Below are 23,605 nucleotides of genomic sequence, written 5' to 3'. Positions count from 1 at the left end.
CACCAGTCCTATAGTACATGCCAGGTTCATGCTGTTTTTGCACCCTGAGAATTATTCGAATTTCACCTGCCATAAGAGAAATCCTGATGAGGGATTCCTGGATGGTTGCCGGTCTTCTGTCCATTCCCACAACTAGAACTGCTTGGAAAACCTTGCAATCCCTTAACATTGTACAAGCACACACATAGACATGAAGTTGCAAAACCACATCAACAAAGGGGGAAATGGAGGACTGCGTACAACTAGGGTTTCTTCCTTTTTTTATTCTAGTTTTGATTTTCTAAATTTTATGTTATTTTTAGTTTTATTTTATCTTTAATATTAGTTAAAATCCACATAAGCATTCATGTCATTTAATGAATAAATAAGAACCATTGGATGTCATGTAATCAAAAGGCAAAGAAAGAATGTAAAAATATTTGTCCCTTGATCATATTTCATAAATATATATATATATAGTCGTGGTATTCAATTTCATGAAATTAATTTCTTGTTGAAAGTTAATGGCTTGTGATAATTTGATGCTCTTTTTCTAGCTTTCATTTTCCCAAGACTGATTGTAGACTTTAAATTTAAATTATTGTAGTTTTTAAATTTAAGTTATAATTTTTAAATTTAAGTTGTATTTTTAAAATTTAAGTTGTTGTAGTTTTAAAATTAAAATAATAAATTATGTTTGACCCTATGACCCTTTGGCCCCCTCGGTTGGAGATGATTTTTTGTCACAAGGCTATGTTTGGCCTATGGCCCTCTGGCCTCTAGATTAGAGACGGTAAGAAATATAGCATGTCACTGTTCATTAAAATATTAATTTTTTATAGATCTATAGGGCTAAAACAAGCCATTTGACTCTCCTGCAGTTGGAGATAGCCTTAGTAACTTAGCACCAACATATGCAATGGTTGATGTCCGGTTAATATCCTTCTTTTCTATTTTATGTGACGATATACCTATTATATACTACGTGTTTGTCAATGTTCATTTGGATTTTGTTAGTCGACAAAAAAATAAAGAAATAAAGGTTATTTTGTTCATCTCTTTTTGTGCGTAGTTAGAAGAGTCATGTTAAAACAGAATAATTGACCAATAAAAAATTTGAATTGAAATTTCTTTTACGATAATATTAGGAAAATTAAAATTTCAAACCAAATGATGTGTAACAAATAATAAATAAGTACGTTAATAAACGCTTAACTAATAATTCAGTTATCAATTGTCACATCATTAGTTTACAAATTTAACTTAAAAATTTGATCATCCTAACATTGTCCGGTAATGTTCCTCTTTACTTCACTTGTAAGTGAGATGTCTTATATTCAATTCTTGTCAAATGTAAATTTAAATCATATAATTGTTAGTCCATTGTAAGGCTAAGTCCACATTCCTTCCTCTTCATATAATCTGTGTAAATAATATCGTTTGTTTAAAAAAAAATCATTACTCATTGTTTTATTTCACAAATTTAACTGATGGTGCTAACATTAAGAACAAAAGTGCAACGAGCAAAAAGTCCTATAACAAAAGTGAACATCCCATAAAGTTAAAACAACATAAATCAAATCAGTAGTTCAGTTCACACTATAAAACAACGTCAAATCCACATGTTTATGGTGGCAAATTTTCCAAGCGATGGACCACCGGCCACGCGGCAGACAACGGCGATCGCGTTCGTACACGATCCGCGACCACCTACCAAAATAAGCGGTTTGGCCGGACAATATCATTGTTGAAGATTTGAAGGTGACGTTCTAAGATGTGGTCCTTTCCATATTTATAGAGTGAGGTTTTCGTGGCTTTTTCACTACCATAGGTTTATGCGATAGTAATGGGGTAATTCACATGATTAAAAACCGGTGTCGCTTAAACTATTGTTCACAAGATGATGTGAAAAATATGAATTAGAGACAGAGAGAATGAAATTGAATTACCTTGACAAAAAGAAATTTGGTGAATATATAGAGATGAAATACCCTTTAGAGGAATTGTATTCTTCAAAGAAAGTTACATTTCTCGTTGAAATACAGTTGTTCATATTCTTTAGAATTAATTAATTAAATAAATAAATAATTATATTATTTTCTTTCTTAATTAATTGACTTAGTTCACTACAATCATATGTATATTAGTACACCAATGTTTTGGTGTACCTTCATACTTCAAATTTCCATCTTCCTCAATATAATCACAGCCCTGAGCATTAAAATTAGCAGGTGGAATTTGCTGGGTTGCAACGTCCACCAGTGGACCTTCACCAATCCACCAGTCAAGCCAGAATTTTTTTCTTTTCCCATTCCAAATTACCCATTGACTTCCCATCTTTAGAATGTCCTTCCCCCTGAGAATGCTTCTCCAAGTATAGGATGGCTTAGAATTTGCTTCACAATTGAAGAAAGAGGAGTTGTTCAAATACTTAGGAATGCAAGAAAATGAACTCCGCTATTGTCCCTTCACTTAGGGTTGTGAATCGGGGCTTAGTTTAAGAGAGAGGTATAACTCGTGCTGCTGCCGTCAGTTCACTTAGTAACAAATCAATGAGAAAAGAAAAGTTTTTGTCTCCTTAAACCACAACATAAGAACTAGTAAAACAAGATGAAGAATTCCCTTCATTCTATGAACTTCTTTATTGCTTATTGAATTGAATGTTTGGTGTCAGAGCTCTTGAACAGCCCGTAAACCATCATGACACAAGGGTATGGAAAGTGCATGATTACACATATTGTGAAAACCATGTTATCATAATCATATTCCAACATTATGAATTTTAAAATCTTTGGGCCTGTTTGGTATTCTAATTGAATTCAACTTTTTAAACTCAAAAACAATTTTCAAGTTTTAGGCATTTAAAACTTGTTTGGTAGAACTATTTTAAAAAATTGAACTTAAAACTAACTAAAAAAATACAGTCTATTAAACATTAAAATTGAGTTTTTAAAGTTTTAAACTTAAACTCACTTATTTCTTTTCTCTCCCTCCTCTCCTCTCACTCCAAATCAATCTCTCTATTTTCTCTCACTTCTCTTCCTCTCTATCTCGTCTGATCCTCTCCCTTCTTACTCTTTCCTTCAATCATCTTTTGTTTTCTTTTCTCCTCTCTTCTCTTTCTCCCTCTCCTGCGATCCCCTCTTTTTGGATCTTTTTGTCTAGTTTAAGTCGTAAGATTTAAAAATTTTAAATCACAAACTAATCAAGTTTTTGAGTCTTAAAAAAAATTGTTTTCAAGAAATGTTTTAAGAAATGATAAAAAATTTTAAATAAGATACCAAATAGGTCCTTATATTTTCTTTTTTGTCGATTTAAGAATAAACACATTAAACGGGAGAAATAATCATATATATTAGTCTATTGCAAAAGAAGCTTTTGACAAAGTTGAAGTCAAGTTGTTGGGTTAAAGAAATTATTAGCTTAATCCCACCGACAAACCATCATCATATTCTCTTAGTTGTTTTCAGTAGATTAATGAAAATGTTATTGGTTTGGTGTATACACTTTTAATTATTTTGGTCAATTAATTAGAAACACATATTTCATTTTATATAAACTATTAAATGTTGTAATAAAAATTATAGCACATGTATGATTGCGTAAATCATAGTAAATTGTATTTAAGATTAATTCTTATGTAACCTAGAATATCTTAGGCTTTTTTACTAGAAGGGCAAGTAAACATGTTAGTTTACTATAAATAAAAGCACCAAGCAGAGGAAAAGACACACACAGAACTTCCCTACACCTCTCTTTTCTCTGTTTTCTACTGCTGCATCCTCTGTCTACCCTTCAGTTAAATTTAAGCCACAACAGTAAAACAATTATCTTTAGTTTATCAATGTTTTTGGCAACGAGTGCAAAGAAATCCCAAACTATGAAACTAAGACATCAAAAGCTAGGTATCCCCTCCTTACCTATACCAACAATGACATTAAACTCCAATTCAAACATTCTTCCCTTCCCATTAAGGCAACGAAGCTTAATGACTCTATCTAACGGTTTCTTAATTGGATAATCACCTTACTCAACTTTAGTATTCTTGTCAAATGCCAAGTTATTCTCTTAAAAATACAATCATTTCGCATCTTTTGATTGAACCATATCACAATAATAGTATATGAGAATTGCTTCCGCACCATCCTAATTTTTACCACGACATACTAAAAAATAATTTATAATAATACAATATAGGACTATAAAAAAGTGCATTTGTAACGCATAAACATTTTTACTTTCATGTAAAAACAAATTTGGAAATCTCAATGTTTTTAGCATGACCAAAATTGTTTGAACTGCAGTCTAACAAAGTTATTGATTTGTCCAATAGGAAAACAATTCGTTAATCAAAACTCAATTAACAATATCATATAATTTATTTTAAAGTTTTAATCTCTCTGCAGTGGTCGTTTGGCTGCTTCTCCGTAGAGAATTTACAGACGTGGCAGGGTCCCAGTAGCGGGCACACGATCTCAGCATCTACCTCGAGACACCATATCTATCCCTCAACGTACAAGACTTGTGCCCCACCGATTTGTCTTTTTGTCGTGAAAAGTTCTGCTACAGAAGAAACCCACCACTGACAGAAACATGTCTGACATTAATTGCCACTTTCACCATTAAATACTCATTAAACCCACAATTAATTAAAAAATTAATCTTTTTTTCTCTTTGACTGCCTTCCAAAGCCAAAAGCGGAAAGCTTACCTTCGCAAACCTCACACCTTCTCCTTCCAAACCATCTCACCACCTCTCTCTCCAGCTCTCAAAACCCTAAGTTTCCGGCGAAATGGCTGTCGAGTTCACCAGCTCCGTCGAGTACGGCCTCGGCCTCTCCAAGCGGGTGTTCTACGGCAAGGAGTCGGTCCCCAATCCGTCGGAGATGAAGAGGTCATCCAAGTCTTATTTTCCGGAGGCTCCCATGGTGTACGCGGTGGTTTCCGACCCGGAAATCGTTGATAATCCGGACATTCCGAGCTACCAGCCGTACGTCCACGGCCTGTGTCAACCGCCCGCGTTGATACCTTTGCATATGCACGGGATAGGTATGGAGATCGAGGTTTATCTGGACACTGCGTTTGTTACCGTGAGCGGCACGTGGCGCGTTCATTGTGTTTCCGCCGCGAAAAGGTGCGAGTGTCGCTTGGCCGTGCCGATGGGCGAGCAGGTAGTGGGACTTTTGACTTACGTTGACCATTGAAAGCTTTTTATCTTTTGAAATTTGTGTATTTTTTTGAAATAGTAAAAAATAAGGGAAGAAATTTGTGCTACTAATTAATCTAGATTAAGTTAATGTAATTTGTTTATTTTTTCGGATTCAGTAAAAAAAAGAAAAGAAATTTGTATTAGTGATTAATCTGAATTAAGTTAATTGAAGGCTTGAAATTGGAAATGGAAGGACTTAAATAATATATATATATATATATATATATATTTTTTTTTTTTTGATATTTTGGTACCTAATTATTTGTAATATGAAGATTTATAGGCTATATTTTTAAATTCTCAAGAAAAAAACATGATTTGGCTAACAGGGTTCACTTCTAGGTGTTGAGGCTGAGGCCGCCGGAAGATCATATCGGACTCAGCTGATCGTGGCGGAGGACCCAAGAAATGTGGAGAAAGTAGGCCAAGATGGTTACTTTCTGAAACGCCAGGCATACACCTTGAAAGTCCCACAGGTTGATGGAGGCTCATTACTTTCATTCAAGATCAGATGGTCTCAGAAATTGTTGTATCATGATGGCCAGTTCTCCCTCAGTGTACCTTTTCGTTTTCCGGCATATGTCAATCCCGTTGGGAGGAAAATTTCAAAGCGGGAAAAGATTTTGTTGAATGTGAATGTCGGTACTAACATAGACGTTTCATGTAAAAGTACCAGCCACCCTCTTAAGGTAAATCATTTTCGTAAGTTCCACATAGTCCTTGGATGTATGTGAAGTGATACTGATTACCGACTACTGATTTTGTAGGAAGTGAGGCGCCAAAGCGGTAGATTGAGTTTTTCATATGAAGCAGAGGTACAATCATGGTCAAATGCGGCCTTTAGTTTTTCATACACTGTAAGGCTTTGAATCAATGCTTGTGTTATTAATGAATTTTGCGATATGCATCACTTTGTGAGAAGTTTTTTGGGAAAATGATGGTCACAGAGCGATCATGATATGTGTTTTTTCATCTTGAATGGAAACTGTATTTACAGGTTCATACAAATGACTTGTATGGTGGTGTGTTCTTGCAATCTCCAACGCTTCGTGATTTTGATGATAGGGAGATGTTCTACTTCTATCTGATGCCAGGGAATACCCAGATTAGAAGGGTTCGTTTAGCGCTAACACCTATTTCATTCTAATTTTATATAATGTTGCATTGAGGTTGTAATGGGATAATCATTCGCATTAGATGGTGAATTTTCCAGTTCCATGTCCCAAATAATTTTTTTTATTATTAAACGGACTTTTACGGCCTTATGCCATGGTAATTCTAACTTTATATTGCTGAATTTATAGGTTTTTAAAAGGCAAGTTATATTCATTGTTGATATGAGTGGAAGCATGCTGGGAGACCCTCTTGAAAATGCAAAGAATGCACTGTTGGCATCACTTTCTAATCTCAACCGAGAAGATACTTTCAACATAATAGCTTTCAATGGAGGGGTTCACTTATTCTCATCATCAATGGAGTTGGCAACAAATGAGGCAATGCTAAAAGCTAAGAACTGGGTTGACGCCAATCTTATTGCGAATGGTGGTACAAATATCTTGCTTCCCTTCAGAGAGGTACCCCAAATGTTAAACATGTCCTCCTAGTTACCACTGTGCATTCATGCATATTTCGAAATGATTTCTGTCTAATCGATTTCAACAGCATGCACACTCTTTGAAGAGCATCTGATTTTGTATCCTGTGGTCTGATTTGTTTTAGGCTATGATATTGTTGGCCAAGACGGTTGATTCACTTCCCTTCATCTTTCTCATAACTGACGGGGCAGTTGAAAATGAGAGGGAGATTTGCACTTTTATGGAAGGTTATGCAAGTGCAGGTTCAGTTTGTCCTCGCATATCTACTCTTGGCATAGGTAAGGGTATTGTTCCTTTACTTGTTGGATTTTTTTTTGGATCAAGATCGTTTAGTTTGATGACTATTAAAATATTGACGATCGTATTACTCTTCCTTTCTAGAATTTGTAACTTAGTTTTCCTGAAATATCTTGACAGGTTTATATTGTGACCATTACTTCCTGCAAATGCTAGCCCAAATTGGGAAGGGCTACTATGATGCTGCTTATGATTCAGGTCAGTTCCTTCCCCCTTTCTTTTAACTGTAATTTCATCATTGTTCACCAAAATAATAAGTTGTCAATACAAAATACGATAAGTATGTGTTTTATTAGTAATGATGCTGATCTTGTGTGATGGTCTCAAACTAAGGAATTCTCTCTCTCTCTCTCTCTCTCTCTCCCCCTCTCTCTCTCTCTCTCTTCCTACATGTATTAAGCTATTAATATATAGTATTATATACTTAAATATATTCTTTCGTTGCAGAGTCAATTGACTATAAAATGCAAAGGTTATTCACAAGTGCATCGTCAGTGATTCTTGCCAATATAACCGTGGATGCTTTAGACTCTCTTGATTCACTTGAGGTATGCTGGTCTTGGGCCTTTGGCTGAAATTTTGTGTCCCATTTTGTATCTCGAGGTTTAATGATATTAGAGTCTATTTTGCTAGGAGGACTTTAAATATTACTACTTTTTCGTCTAACAATTTTTTCATTCCAATTTCTAACTGCATAGCGGCATGTTGTACTTTTCTGTTGCTCCTTGCAGCGGTATCCATCTCATATCCCAGACCTTTCATCTGGAAGTCCATTGATCATGTCAGGCAGATACGAGGGAAGCTTTCCCGATTCCATTAAAGTTCGTGGTACCTTGGCTGATATGAGCAATTTTGTTATAGACTTGAAAGTGCAAAGATCTAAGGATATTCCACTTGATCAGGTAAGAAATTGAAAATGTTATGTAGAATCACAGTAAGCAATGATCTGCCTGCCCTTTTTACTTCCCTGCAAGTACTTTTGGTATTGATGAACTTATGCCTTCTTTTCTCTTCAAATCAAAGAAATGGACTCATTTACCTGCTTTTTTTCTGGAACAGGTGCTTGCAAGAAGGCACATTGACATGCTTACAGCTCATGCATGGTTATTGGGAAGTAAAGAGCTTGAAGAGAAGGTTTTTTTTCTTTCTTTTTTTGGTTGGAGTTTGATGAATCCTTCTGTCATTGAATCCTAGATAAGCAAGACTGGCTGGATGCTCTTCTGCAACTGCACCGATTCCCTATCTCTACCTTATCTAACCATAACCCTCACGAGTTTTTCTTAGTCAAATTTCATGCTAATTATGATTCAGAGTTTATAGAAAAACGACGATTTTCTTAATTATTTTGTTGGTAGAAGTTCGGATTTATGTACTCTTTTGACATCCACTACAATTGTTCAACCTGCTTTGCTTCTAGGTTTCTAAATTGAGCAAACAAACCGGGGTTCCATCTGAGTACACTTGCATGATACTATTGCTGACTAATGAGGGGAAGAAAGCACCGGAATCAGTTATGATCCAAGAGGTATGCATCTTTAGCTCTTCCCGTGTTTCTTATATGATGTTTGCTAGTCATACCTACCTTGTTCTTTTCTAGGTCGATAAAGGGTTCTCTTGAGTTCCTTGTTAGTGATCTGCAGAGAAAGTGTTCTGTCATGAATTCGTTTAGGCTGTGACCCTTCTAAGATAAAGTTATCTAAGTTACTTTATTACATCCTATCTAAATCCACCTCCTACCAGAGTCTCGCCATTATATGAAGCTTGAATTCATTATTCTCTCTCTAATAATCTCAAAATAAGTAACTGAGTTCATGGATGATGCTTTTGAGTTTATAACCAGTTAACGCTCGCATTGAAGTTCCCTTATTGCTTAGCAAAAAATAATAGACGTAATCTAATTGCTTCCAACTTTCAAGTAGGTCTACAACAAAATTACTCAGTGGAAGAAGCCAGAGTCGAATAGCCAGAAGGTGATAATCCTCGGAAACCTGGGTTTTGGCTTTGGTAACATGACTGCAACGGTCCAGAACAAAGCACCGGGAAGTGAAGAAGAAAAGCCGGCTGATGCCACAGAAATGTTGGTGAACGCGGCTTCCAACTGCTGCAGCCGAGTACTTGACCGCGTCTGTTGCATGTGTTTCATTAGGACTTGTTCGCACATGAACAACCAGTGCGCAATTGTTCTCACACAAGTCTGCACTGCCCTTGCCTGCTTTGAGTGCCTGAATTGTTGCTATGAACTATTCGCAGGATGATGTAACGATATAGTATATCAAGGAATTGAAGAGCCAAGCAGAAGAATCTTATGTTTGTATATAACATCTGTTGTGTTTTTAATATATGATGAAATTTCTTCTTCTAATCGAAGTTTCTCTATCATATGTGTTGTATTTTCTTTAGGCCTCGTTTGGTGCGTATGGCTGCATTTATTAGACTTAGAGACATGTTGAAGCAGGAACGGATGGCGACTTTCAAATATTGTTGAACTTGAAGATTAATCATGAATTAAACATATCCCTTTCTTAAAAACTGACGTCCATTTCTGGCTTCAAGATATATTAAATCTAATGAGTGTATCTAGTTTAATGCAAGACACAAGAGACCAAACATTTCAAAGGCATTGTTAGCACTTCACAATAATCATCTTTTATCATCGTTTTAAATGCCATTTCAAATGAGTTCGTGATAAGTGCCTGAATTCCACAATAATGAAAGTTCAAATACACAAAATCATTAGTGTATTTTTTTTTTAATATAATGATATATTTATATTAAAGACAAATGATTTGAGCTACATTATAATAATTTAATTTTAAAATCATCGCCTATATAAGTCAAACTTCAAAACTCGCACGTTCACATGGTTTGACCGAACTTCCGACCTATAAACTCAACGAGAAGGTAATTGGGAGTCAAATAATTTCAAGTCCGGTTCAGAGTTTACGGTTTTTCGATAGTTGTCATTAGCCAGTCCAAACTCCAAACCTCACAATTTTCTGGTTTGTCCCTTTTTTTGCCCTTTCCCGCCCCCACCCCACCCTTTTCCTTTTCTTTCTAGTCCATACCAACCTTCTGTTTGGATGCCGAGAAAATTAAATCTCTCTCCCTCTGAGATCGAAAAGCATCAATCTTCACTGAATTTTTTTGTCGGCAACCAAACAGCCAATTATCTGATTCTGTTTATTGTGTCATTGTGCAGCAACTAATTCGATTGCTATTACAGTGAATCCACTGCTGGTTTCAATCACAAGATGCTCCCCAGAGTGGTTTCGTTCGTCTCTAACTTTCTCTTGATCGGCTTTGTGGTCTCTCTGTCTCTCCCTTCCAGGTAACCCCGAATCTAAAGTTTTCAAGTTTCCCTTTTGATTACTAATAATAACGCCATGTTTGGAGGCTGAGATTACACTGAAAGTGCTTTTCCAGGAAGCACTTCAGTTTTCTATACAAATTTCGACGTGCTTCTAATAAAAGCACTTTTAGCAAAAACGCTCGTGAGTAGAACTGCTTGCTATATGTATTTGAGTAGTATTTCCTAACGGGTCTTTGATTTAATGTTTTGTAAAAGTATAGGTCTGATGCAACTGCAGAGAAGGAGATGACATTAGCAATAATAAAGCCAGATGGGTTGTATGATAACTACACTGATAAGATAAAGAACGCTATTTCGGATTCTGGTTTTAGAATCCTCAACGAAAGGCTCGTCCAACTTGACGAGGACGCTGCAATGAGCTTCTATGCCGAGCATTCTTCGAGGAGCTTCTTTTCTGACCTAGTCAAGTACATGACAAGGTATCTGTTGAACTCATGGAAATTATTCTTAGTTTTCTTGGCTAATTGCTAGATCAATATGTTTGGATGTTTAATCTTTGCAAGCTTCATATCAGTTGTTTCTTGTGATGTATGGCCGATTGACTTAAACGTCTTTGATGGTTTTGCTTTGTTTATGTTTCCGTCTCGCTTTCACATCTTTCTTACTCTATGATAGTAATTTACATGTCAACATGTATCTTTCTTGTCTTTGCTGGCATCTACTCGAAACACACATATATGCATTCATTGCCCGTGAACATATGCCAATGAACTGTAGCAAACAAAACTGCTTAACTTATGTATAAGCATAGATATGCAACGTATTCACTTCGTAATAACTGATCAAAACAAGGCATCATTGTTCACTCAGTGCCTTACCATGGCAATCTGAATTCATCTCACACATGAGCTATTTATACGTACGAGAATGATCGGAAGCTTATTAGAGCTAGTTTTGTGGGATGTTGAGGTTCTTCCCGAGTTTTCAATTATGAGAAGTCTTTATTGCAAGGCCTACCCCTCCTATTCTAGCTTTTGCAATACAACATAGTTCCGTTCTAGCAAATATTTCCTTGTTTTAATCAGAAGACCGAAATATTATGAGTGTGATGTTTTGTTGTTGCTGCATTACGATGTTGTCTTCTCTCTCCTCCTCCCACTCATTACTTTAACAGTGGACCAGTATTGATTATGGTTTTGGAGAAGGAAAACGCTGTTGCAGATTGGCGCACTTTAATTGGCCCAACTGATGCAAGTAAAGCAAAGATTACTCATCCCAACAGGTGTTTTATGTTATTGTTTAATCGTCTTTATACTTGTTAACTCTTTCTTAAATTTCATAGTACAACTTAACCGTGTATCCATTTCCGTGCTGGATGTCCTGATTAGTTCCTTTTTTTTCCCCCAGCATAAGAGCATTGTGCGGGAAGGATTTACAAAGAAACTGTGTTCATGGGTCGGATTCTCTTCTATCAGCTCAACGAGAGATCTCATTTTTCTTCAAAGAAAAGTCTCCAGGTAAAATCTTTCTCCCTTTTGATGGTAGTTTTGGATTTCAGCATACCTACAAACATTTTTCCATAGAAGACAATGATCTAACAACTAGAGCACAAACTCGAAAGTGTTGTTTCACTATGCTAAACAAAATTCTGAACTGAGTTCTGAAGTAAAAAAGAAACGATTCTCTTGTTTATTACCAACCTCAAGTGTCTCATAAGTGCATGCTGCGTCTTTCTTTTGACAGGCAGCGGAAGCATGGAGCATGACGAATTGTAGTCAATGAAAGCTCAAAAGCAGAACAACCTGTCTTAGAAAAGGCTGTTTACATTCGATTGTTCCACACAATGTCCAGAAGGACAAGGACAACTCTTGTGCCAATTCTTTATGACAGTTAGGCCCTCTGTTACCAATTGCTACATCGTACAAATCTCTTCAATCTCGGGTTCGATCAACTCTGCTCTTTTCTCATGACTTACATATGATCTTATCTATTAAAGTTGTTAAGTATCACAGGCCGGATATCACATGGAGCTTCCTAAGCGATGTTTTTCTTATTTTTTTATTGTTATTCACCTCAGATGTGTTGAAAACATCAGTTTTCTTCCCCATATCTCAATCCAGTTTCACCTTCGGGACACAGTTCGTCAGGTGATAATTTGCATCCATTGTTGTATACATGTACACGAGGGGAATGTGCTCATGTTATACCGTCTGATATGTTAATGTTGGACTTCGATATAGACAATTTATGTAAATGGATTCGTATTGGAACGTGTGATCCAGATTGACATTTTTTTTTTGAAATCACTGTATTTGCTGCCAACATTTTATTTTGAGTTATTTGCTGATTGCCTCCTCCTGAAACTTGTAAGAGGCTGCCAGTTTTCCCATGAACTTTTATTTTAATCAATTTCCCAATGAACTTTTATTTTTCAGTACTGATCACAACATATTAATAGTGGGAGGTTAAAGCCGGTAAATTACTGTGGTGTCGGAAGGCTGGGTTGAATATTTTTCAGTACTGACCACTACTGAAGTTATTATTCAAAACCTGTGGCAAAAGTTGTACAATCTATCACTTCTATCTCCGTATCTGTTTCCCAAATTTTTTATTACACCAAGAAGATTTTGAATATACGTATAAATAATATTATAAGTAATTGAGTTACTTTTTATATTATCAATTGATTTTATGATAGAACTTTAACTTTCTTCATGGTATCCGGGCAAGTTGTCTCGCATGTGAAACTCAATGGCCACATGTGTTCCATATCACTCCGTTTGTGTTGTTCACTTGTTAGACTTGAAAAAACGTCACACGTAAATTGCCACACATAAGGGATCATGTTGAGAGAGTGAATCCCACATTGGGGAGACACGAGACCTTGCATGTGCTTATAGTAATTGGACCACTCTTCATATTGTCAATTAGTTTGTGTGAAACCATAACTTTCTTCATCTTAAAGTGTGGGTGTTCTGTATTGCCAAAATACATTTTTGTAAACTTCAAAATGTTAGGCCATCTCCAACCAAAGGGTCCAGAGTGCCAGAGGGCCGAAAATCGCCCGAAAACCGTCTCCAACCAAGGGCTAGGCCAGAGGGCTCTGGAATCTGAGAGGGCCCCACGAAATCGGAGAGGGCTAGAGGGCTGGCCAGAAAAAAATTCAAATGCAACGGCTAGCTGACGTCAGCTAGCCGTTGCATTTGAAATTTTTTTTTTATAGTTTTATTATTATTTTTTATTGACAAAATTTTTCCTATAACTTCTATTTTTAATATATTTTTTTAAATTCTATTTTTTCCTATAACTTTTATTTTACAAAATTTGTTTCATTTTTTTTTTTAAATTCCATTTTTTCCTATAACTTCTATTTCACATAGTTGCTTTAATTTATTTTAAATTCTATTTTTATTGACAAAATTTTTCCTATAACTTCTATTTTTAATTTTTTTTTTTAAATTCTATTTTTTCCTATAACTTTTATTTTACAAAATTTGTTTCATTTTTTTTTTTAAATTCCATTTTTTCCTATAACTTCTATTTCACATAGTTGCTTTAATTTATTTTAAATTCTATTTTTATTGACACACCCTGGCCTAAAATCAAGGCGTGCTAGCTGTCACGTGAGGGTGACATAGTCATGTGCACAGTGCGGAAACAAAGGATAATAATAAAAGTATGAATAAATAAAAACCAAACTACTAAACAAAGTAATTAACATACATGTGCAAGCGTAAGTGTGAAAAATAATATTTAGAGCACCGAGAGCCTAGTGTAGTCCAAAGGAACCAATACTAACTAAACACACCCAGAGGTGGTCCTACACTGGTGATAATCTGTCAGATATGTCGTGGATTCCTCGTAAGCCACCAAAAGAGCAGACCAACTAGAACCTGGAAGGGCGCAAAACATAAAGTGTGAGTGGGCAAAAACAAAGCTTTTCAAAATCATTTCAATATCAAAAGTTCTAACCCCTCGCCGTAAAACTTGTAAAGTTTCCCAGAAAATAGAATATACACATATATCGAAAACATGCTCAGAAATATGCCATGTCGAATGCCTCTACATAAACTGTAAGTAACCTAGGTAATGTCAATCACTGCAATGTAATATGTCAGTCGGAGTCACTAACGTGACCTATACGGCTGAATCTAGAGCTCAAATCTCCAACTCACTAACTATACCTGCACACGAGTCGGAACCACCTAAGTGGTTTGTACGACAGGACTGGGTGTAAATAAATATGCTCAAGTGCTATGATCACGTGAAGACTGGGTGAATAATCGCGGGTCACCTACGAGTCAGAACCACCTATAGTGGTCTGCACGACAGGATTGTGCACCTAACTTGGATTCAAGATGAGCGTGTGGTGCGGGAGGTGAACATCAAGTGAAGGACTTTGCCCTACTCTGGGCAGGAGCACTAACACCAGGGGTGCAGGTTATGAGCTCTCTATGTATATCACATAACCATTACGTCACACTATAAACTACAACTTACCTGGCACTTACCTGTACATCCGCAGCACCAAACATAAGTATATGCAACTACTAATGCATAATTAAAATAGGCAAAGACAATGCATGGCATTTAAAACATATAAACATTCCATATCATTTTCTGGGAAAAACCGCAAGTATATAGGTATATACGGAAAACCAAAAGCCCACTTATTGGTAAGTGGAAGGGTCGTAGCCCCCCTACCTCGAGTGACTGCGCTCGTCCTTGGGATAAGTCTCACCTATATGCGAAACAACTATAAAAACGTCAATTTAAAGCACATAACCAAAACTAGGTAATAACTTCTTATACAATGCTCAAATGGGGTGTGTGAATACACAAACGTGATCTACTCAACCTTACAAACATCTCCATATTTTTAAAATAATTTTTCGATGTCTCACGCGCCCCTACGCGCCTGCCAAGGCACAACCAGACGCGCCCCCCACGCGCGGCCATGTGTCAGGCACACTGACGGCGTTAGGAATATTCCATTAAAACTAACAGATTCCGTTAAAGTTAACCTGATGCCATTAAGAATATTCCGTCTTCTTCTCCGGCACATCTCCGGTGCTATCGCCGTCGCCGGAAAACATGAAAATTTTCAAACCTTCGTTTCTCACTCGTTTTTCAACCAAATTTCATGAAATTGGTACCAAAATGAAGTTTACAACAAGTAGAACAAAACCTTACCACTTTCAAGCCCTGAAATTCACGGAATCTCGCTGTAGAAACTTCGCAAAATCCGGCCAAACCTGTAACTCACGATCCCGACGTCCAAATCCTTCTAACGAACCACCTCGAGCTTCCTAAGGACCTCACTAAGCTTCCTACAAGCTTCAAATTCCCTGAAAAACAACATTTCACATGTGCATGAACAGTGACCAAAATCGGGGTTCCCTGGTTCAACATGAAATCGAAGTATTCCTTACCTGAAATTTGTATGGTTGGACTCGTATAGTCCTCACGAACACAAAGGTATAGTTTTCTACCTTGATCCGCAACGTTTTCAAGGGTTTTGGTACTTGTCCGTACGAAAGAGAAAGAAGGTATACGGGAGAAGGTGATGGAGATGAGGATGAATTGTGCTGCCCAGATGCAACCAGCCAACCCCCCACAACAATCACACAAATGACAAATATCCACTAGGGGCAAAAATGTCATTTCACACCTACGGTTCGAATAATTCGAGACGGGCTGTCATCCTATAACTTCTGTTTCACAAAATTTGTTTCATATTTTTTTTAAATTATATTTTTTTCCTATAACTTCCTAAGCCATTATACAACATTAAATTAAATTAAGTAACATGAAACAACATTAAACAATATGAAATAACATTATATAACATTAACCAACATACAAATTATACAACATAAAAAAAAACCATTTAACAACATGAAACTTAAACAACATTTTAAAAAATATTTAACAACATAAAACTTAAACGCCTACTCCATACTTCTTTTGGCCCAAAGATGTGCAACAAGATCTCATGTTGTAGGTACTTGTTTGTGGCACGAGAACATATCATTCTATAGCACCTCATGTACTCATTTATAGAGATACTACCAGTTCTCGGATTGAAAGGCAAATTAGGCCCATCATATATTTTTGCATGAGCCCTTCTTGACCTATTTGGATCTTCTTGGTTGTCATCGGACTTTCCATCAATATACTCATCTCGCTCATCCTCCACTATCATATTGTGTAATATGATGCAAGACATCATGATGGAGTCCAAATTTTCTCGACTCCATCCTCTTGCCGGTTCGCTAATAATCTTCCACCGTGCTAGTAGAATACCGAAAACTCTCTCAACATCTTTCCGGTATGCCTCTTGGTGTAAGGTAAACAACTTTTTTGCATCATTCCTAGGGTTTGGAATTGCTTGGACAAGTGTCGCCCACTTTGGGTAAATGCCATCTGCCAAGTAATACCCCATATTGTATTGACGGTTGTTGATGTAGTAGTGAAGTTGAGGTGCTTTACCTTCCGTCAAGTTATTGAAAAGAGGTGAACGCCCAAGAACTGTAATGTCATTTTGGGATCCAGGGACTCCAAAGAAAGCATGCCAAATCCATGTGTCATATGAGGCAACCGCCTCTAACACAATAGTTGGCTTTCTCGACCTTCCGCTAAAGCCTCATTGCCATCCGGTGGGACAGTTCTTCCAATCCCAATGCATGCAGTCTAATGACCCTATCATGCCTAGAAACCCATGATCTTCAGCTTTGCGAAGGAGCCGATTCAGATTTTCTTGATTTGGTTCGCGGAGGTACTCGTCTTTGTGAACCTGAACAATTGTGTCACATAATTGTTAAAGAGTATCAAGGCATGTAGACTTAGACATACCATGGGTTTCATCCATCGAATCAGCTGGGGAGCCATATGCCATCATTCGAAGTGCAACAGTAACCTTTTGATGAGGTGAGAAACCAGGGCGGTCTACTCTGTCCAGCTTCTGTCGAAAGTATGGATTGACTTGCTGGACATCACGCAGTAAATGCTCGAAGATATGACGCCTTATCTGGAAGCGACTTTTGAAATCCTCTTCTGTGTACACCGAATTGGGGTTAAAGTAGTTGTTCATCAGATTGGCATGCGACATCGCTTTATTTCGTGGTTTGTAAGAGTGACCAGCAATAGAGCCACCCCATTGAGGTTGTTCCTCAGTTGGCTGTCACACCATGGCTGCTGTTATGTTTTGTTTGTTGCACCTTACTTGAACTTCTTCATCACACTCCTCATCTTTTCATCTCATTTGCGCCCATTTTGCTTCCAATTTGGAATTGGATGAGGACCCCAAGTTGGAATCCGAAGAGGATCCAAAGTTGGAATTCATTGCAAACTTGAATTGAAAGAGATTGAATTGAAATAGATTGAATTCAAAGTTGTGTGAATTATAGCCCAATATCCACCCTATTTATAGCAAAAGAAAAATTCAAATCCAATGGCTAGCTGACGTCATTTAGCCGTTGGATTAGAATTTAAGTTGTAGTTTTTAAATAAGAAATTATGTTTGGCCCTATGGCCCTTTGGCCCTTGGTTGGAGATGGTTTTTTGTGGCAGGGCTAAAACGAGCCATCTGGCCCTCTGTTGGAGACGAAGGCAAATATGGCCCTATACTGTTCATTGAAATATTAATATCTTGGAGAATCTTAGAGGGCCAGAAGGCTAAAACGAGCCATCTGGCCAGCCCTCGGTTGGAGATGCTGAGGGCATGTTTTGTTAAGGTTTTGCAAAATAGTTGTTTGTTTTACATATACTTGTCTCTTCCCCCTGCTTGCGCGAGTGGCAATTGATTCCTTTGTAATTTAATTTAATTTTTTTTAAATTGATTTTATAATTTGTTTAATTTAAACGAATTAAAAAATTTTAAGAGTTAAAAGAAGCAAACCACACACAACTAGAGGTGGAAAAAAATACCCAGAAAACTGAAATCGAACTGGAAACGAAAAAACTGAAACATTAGATACCTGAAATCGAACCATAACAGAAACATTTGGTACGAGAATCAGTATGAAATCTTGCTTATTTTGGTAGGACCAAACTGAACCGAATACTATATATGTATATAATTTAATTTAAATATGTAATATAATATATAAGATTCTAAATTATTACAACTGTCAGATTGGTTGAGATTTAATATCAACTGTAATAACCCGTCCCTAATTTTACTGTTTTTATAATTTTAAAGGAGTGATTTTACCAAAATGCCCCTCGGAGCAAAAACGTTGACTCTCGTTCTATGACATATAGAAATTATTATTTTAATTTATTTACGTTGCCATGGTCGATACGAACTCGTAAAAGCGAGCGGAATTGAATTTGGAGCTAAAATGAAATTTTTATGAATTTTTGAATGTCAAGGGCATTTAGGTAATTTTATAATTGGAGATATTTCCTTTTTGGACTTGCCCTTGGTTGGCACGCGTTCCCCTACCCCATTTTTCTGGGGTGTTCCTTCCTTCCCCGAGAGTTCTCTCTCGCCTTCTTTTAATTTCATTTTCTTCTCTCCCTCGCTCATCTCTCTTACTCTTCTCTCCCTCCTTTGACTAGCTGCACATACACACCCACACACCTAAAACAACAACAAGACAGCACCACCACCTTCCCTTGTAATCCCTGTTAGTCCTTGAATGAGGAAATAGGAGAAAAACCCCTTGAAAGTCCCCTTCCTGCACTGCACAGTGCGGTTACTGTGAAAGAACTTCTCCAGCAAATTCTCGCCGTTTCTGGCGAAGGTAAGCCTTGAACTTGGTCCATATCATTGTAGATCGTGTTTAGGTTTACGATTAGTAATTTTTTGGGTGGTTTTGGTGATGTGGGAACATGGAAAGCACTAGGGAAGTCACTGTGCAATTTCTGGAAAAACTAAAACCGTGGCCGTTAGGCCACTTTCAGGTTACTTTTCCGGCCAACTCCGACCTCCGTTGGATCTCAAAAGGGTATGGATCTCTTCTCCACATTTCTAGCTTTATGTAGGATCTTGAATCACTTGATTTGGACTCGCATCGAGCTCTTGAAGTTGGAGGAAAAATTTCTAGAATCTTGCAAAGGCGAGTATGGCGTACTCGCGGGAGTATGGCGTACTCGCGGGCGCATGGCACACACGCCTCCACTGGAGGATGGCGGCACTGATGACTTTCAGCTGACTTTCTGGTGACTCAACTTTGCATGTGCGGTGGCGTGTGCCCTCCTATCCGAATCCGACGTTTGTTTTCTCAAATTCAATCGTTTCGCTAATTGGTCCTTTGATGTGTTTAGGTGTGTTTGTTGGTGACGACCCTTCTTCTCTAGTTTGAATTGCTTGTCGGCGACAGAGTATCCGTGAGTGGACTCCTCAAATTGCATATTTTTTTCATAAAAAATATTAGGCTTGCATGCATTCTACATTTCATGAATTAATTACGATTTATGATACATTTTACAGATTTCGAGATTTATGATTTATAAAGAATTTATGATTCATCTAATTTGTTTTATGAAAGATTTACGATTTACTAGTTTAAAGTTTATGAAATTTATGTTCATGGAAATCATGTTCATGGAATTGCTTATGATTTCGGATGTTGAGGTTTTGAATTCTAAGCTTGGTATGAGATTTTAAATTATGTTTTATGTGCTTAATTAGTGGGTATTCATAGAGTGCATACACAAAACATGAATCTATATATGTTTATGGTCATATGACACAGTTGATGAGTAGTGAGATATTTATGACATACTCACAGCTTCACTGGCGAAACCAGTGTCAGATAGCTTCACTAGCCACGGCTAATGTTGGTGTGTTATGTACCTTTTCTTCTTTGGTGTAATCCAGAGTTGTACAGCTTCACCTTCGGGTGATGGAGCTTACCATATTTCTTCACTGGCGTAACACAGTGTCGTACAGCTTCACCCTCGGGTGATGGATATGCCTTCGGGTGACTATGATACCCCTAGTTGAGTGCATCATTGTTTTGATTTACGAGATCCTTTGGATTTGGCTTCGGCCGTTTTTGATATCACTTTTAGATATGGTTTTATTGTCTACAAACATTTTGGCATGTTAGAGTTTTTAGAAAAACCTATTATATAGTATTATATGTGTTTTCCAAATAATGGGGTTAGTATGTTTGAAAGAAAAATGGTTTTCTTAGTACTATTATTATTTATATTAAATTGGTCCACTCACGTTTTGTTTTGCGCCCATTTCAGGACTTAGAATCGAGGCGTACAATCTTGGCGTCGAGGCACTTTCGTAATAGTATCTTCGAGTCATCTTGGTGTAGGACCCACTTTCTTTGTAATCTCATTTATTTCATAATATTCCTTTTGCACTATTCTTGATTAGTTGTATACTCTGAATACGTTCCCGTATTTTCATTTTCCATTATATTTAAATTTACGTATTTTATTTATGTTCGTTCTTTCTTTTTAACTTGCATGCATGTTAAAATGACTTCGTCACCATCAGGTGTCGACCAGCACGTGTCCGTCCTGGTGTTTAAGAGATAGCGGGATTGGAGTGTGTCATCAACCGTTGATGCAAAATCAACGTCTCTGTCTCTCGACTTGACCTCATTCATTTCCTCTCTTTGCTCTCTCGACTCTTCCACCCTCCTCTCTCTGCTCTCTGTCTCTCTATGCTTGAAGCGAATGCCCGTGACTGATGATGATCTTGCCTCTTGGCTAAGCCGTTTGCTGGGTTCAAGGAGCTCATCCTAGTTTTATGTGATGGGTTCAGGACCAGTGGGCTCGTTGTCGTGGCCAGCAAGTGCAGGTACTTTGCTAATTTCTTAATTAGTTTCAGATCAATTTCTTAACTAAGTTTTAGAATGCATTCCAGATCCCGAACCAACAAATAAAAATAATTTCAGTATTATTGAATTTTGAAAATACTAAATTTTGATTCGGTTTCGGTATTCAACCTTCTTTCCCAAAGCATTTTGTAGAGAGTATTTTTGCTCACCACCATTTAGTGTGGTGTATGCTCACCACCCTATTTATTACCATTAAATAAGTTAAATTTCGAGATTCATGTAATGGATAAATAAAAATCTCAAAATTTAAACTCATCTAACGGTGATAAATAGGGTGGTGAGCAAAAATGCACTCCATTTTGCAAAGTGTTTCGGTTCAGTATTTAAACTGACAATTAAGATTCTGGATCACAAACTGAAGCAACCCTACCCATAATGCGAGTGGGTTATTTCGTATTTTTTAATTCAAAATCTTTTCAATTCAAAATTTTACTATAATTACTATTTTACCCTTGGTAGTTAAATCCTCATTTTACAAATGCTTAATTAGAGAGGGCATTTTTTTGGTAATGAATGTTTCACCAAATTGCCATTCTCTCATTATTTATAGAGATAAAAAAAGGGGTCTAAATGTGTATGGTAGGTTGTCTTGAAGAATAAACTCATAAAATATAAAAAAGGGTAAATTGCACTTTACCATCTCAGGTTTATGGTCTATTACAATCGCATACAACATCTTCAAAACATTTCATTTTCATACCCCACATATCACTTAAAAATAATTAATTAAAGAAAAGTTGAAAAAAAAAAAAAATTCCCAAAACCCATCTTCTTCCCCGACCCTCTCCCTGCAACCTAAAACCCCCATCCCACCTACCCCTACCTCCCCGGCAACCCCACCTCCCCCGCAACCCCCTCCCCTAACCATAGCAGCAACCTCCTCTGTCCAAGGCTGCACCGTTCCTCTCTCGGATTCTCCACCATGAGCCCACCGCAATCACGTCAGCTCTTAATAGATCTATGGATAGAAAATGTAACGGAGGTACTATATTGAAATAAAATAGTAGGTGATGTATGAAAGTGAAATATTTTGAAGATGTTGTATGCGATTGTAATAGACCTCAAACTTGAGGCGGTAAAGTGTAATTTACCCTATAAAAAATGAAAAAATTGTTGTAGACCTATTTTACTGATGGAAAAAAAAGGGAGAAGGCTGACATCAGAGAGCGAGAAAGTAAGTGGAGAGAGTTTGAAAATTTTATGGTGTGATTTCTCACCCTCTTGTGCTTTCTCATCCTATTGTGCTTTTATTTTTAGTGATAGGACTAGACAATCTTGCTCTCCAAGTAACACAAGTACAAGAAGGAAACATCTAAAAGATCTCATAGAGAATCTTACATATAATCTACTAGGATTTACACAATCACATTCTTAAAGATATTACGACTGCAACACTCTACATTGAGTGTGTAAATACTCAAATAGATGGCACATTAGATCTTCTTGTGATGACGTAGGAATAGTTGATGAAGTTGTCGGCACAGTGAACGAATACGAGTTTCAAAAGAAACGAAAGAATGCATAACTAATAAAACTCACAAAACTTGGCTATGGTAAAATCCAAGGTAGGATAAAGCCCATAGTCTAAGGAGAAAAATGAGAAGTTGCATTAAGCCAAAACTAAACGCGTTCATGATGCAAATAGAAAGCACACAAGAGTATATTTGACTAGCCTAGGACAATTGCCTCATTAAAACCTCGTTAAGTAGGAAAAGCCCTATTGGGAAAAATACTACTTATCGTAGGGAAAAAGAGTACATTAAGATTAAATGAGTATACTTCTCAATATTGCCCTTGAGTTTGGCAAAACTTCCAAATGAGAATTACAAGCATTGATAATCAAACAATTTATGCATATGAATTCCTTGGACAAGCTTCTCAAAAGTAGACTTTGGCAATGACTTTGTAAAGAGGTCAGAAAGGTTGTCTTAGGATCAGATTTTATTGACTTCAATATCCTGATGCTCTTGATGATGATGTAAGAAAAATAATTTCAGCGCAATATGCTTGATGTTGTCTGATTTGATGTATCCTTTTTTGATCTGGTCGATACAGATAGGGATGGGCAACGATTATGGCGGGGGTAACCGTGGTTATTTACCTATAACTGTTTAATCTCTTACCTGCATAACCGTTTACCCATTGGGTAATTCCATAAACAGTTATACCCATACTTATAACCGTTTATAAACGATTAACTATATCCATAACTGCGTATCCATTTAACCGTAACCGCATACCTGTTTACCCTTTTTTTACCCATTTACCCAATTTTTACCCATCTATATAGTTTTTTAACAACTTGAAAATTAAAAAAATGAAATTTGTCCAGATTTTCTTTTCTTGACAATTAAACACCAACATATTTAACAACGAATTGATGAGATTTTTCTTAGTAGCCCAGC

The 23,605-nt window shown here is 36.9% G+C and overlaps 2 protein-coding genes and 1 long non-coding RNA gene across 3 annotated transcripts; all 3 read left to right on the top strand.

The window, feature by feature from the left end:
- The first annotated feature begins 4,639 nt into the window (after positions 1-4,639).
- On the top strand, positions 4,640-9,441 carry LOC137708471 (uncharacterized). Its single transcript, XM_068447555.2, has 12 exons — positions 4,640-5,149; positions 5,517-5,876; positions 5,955-6,044; positions 6,185-6,301; positions 6,492-6,761; positions 6,907-7,060; positions 7,200-7,277; positions 7,527-7,627; positions 7,811-7,981; positions 8,139-8,213; positions 8,497-8,604; positions 8,999-9,441. The coding sequence occupies exons 1-12, from the start codon at positions 4,772-4,774 to the stop codon at positions 9,332-9,334; spliced, it is 2,238 nt and encodes a 745-aa protein (XP_068303656.2). The 5' UTR covers positions 4,640-4,771; the 3' UTR covers positions 9,335-9,441.
- A 699-nt stretch (positions 9,442-10,140) lies between these two features.
- LOC137709323 (Nucleoside diphosphate kinase family protein) lies at positions 10,141-12,810 on the top strand. The gene is made up of 5 exons (XM_068448408.2): positions 10,141-10,407; positions 10,650-10,868; positions 11,564-11,671; positions 11,797-11,906; positions 12,133-12,810. The coding sequence occupies exons 1-5, from the start codon at positions 10,331-10,333 to the stop codon at positions 12,162-12,164; spliced, it is 546 nt and encodes a 181-aa protein (XP_068304509.2). The 5' UTR covers positions 10,141-10,330; the 3' UTR covers positions 12,165-12,810.
- Positions 12,811-18,862: 6,052 nt separating this feature from the next.
- On the top strand, positions 18,863-21,954 carry LOC148689494 (uncharacterized). Its single transcript, XR_015958745.1, has 2 exons — positions 18,863-19,139; positions 19,236-21,954. It is a non-coding gene; the product is annotated as an uncharacterized LOC148689494 (long non-coding RNA).
- Positions 21,955-23,605: the final 1,651 nt, after the last annotated feature.

This window comes from Pyrus communis, chromosome 17, assembly GCF_041283825.1.
Source record: "Pyrus communis isolate YQ-2024b chromosome 17, ASM4128382v1, whole genome shotgun sequence".
Taxonomy (NCBI): domain Eukaryota; kingdom Viridiplantae; phylum Streptophyta; class Magnoliopsida; order Rosales; family Rosaceae; genus Pyrus; species Pyrus communis.
This window is presented reverse-complemented; position numbering and strand designations above follow the sequence as displayed.

Bases quoted from the DNA above. Each gene is read 5' to 3' on its own strand.
- LOC137708471 (XM_068447555.2), top strand. From the start codon at position 4,772: ATGGCTGTCGAGTTCACCAGCTCCGTCGAGTACGGCCTCGGCCTCTCC. The intron at 6,762-6,906 runs GTACCCCAAATG...GATTTGTTTTAG, and splicing joins TCTTGCTTCCCTTCAGAGAG to GCTATGATATTGTTGGCCAA. The intron at 8,605-8,998 runs GTATGCATCTTT...ACTTTCAAGTAG, and splicing joins AATCAGTTATGATCCAAGAG to GTCTACAACAAAATTACTCA.
- LOC137709323 (XM_068448408.2), top strand. From the start codon at position 10,331: ATGCTCCCCAGAGTGGTTTCGTTCGTCTCTAACTTTCTCTTGATCGGC. The intron at 11,672-11,796 runs GTGTTTTATGTT...TTTTTCCCCCAG, and splicing joins AAGATTACTCATCCCAACAG to CATAAGAGCATTGTGCGGGA. The intron at 11,907-12,132 runs GTAAAATCTTTC...TTCTTTTGACAG, and splicing joins CTTCAAAGAAAAGTCTCCAG to GCAGCGGAAGCATGGAGCAT.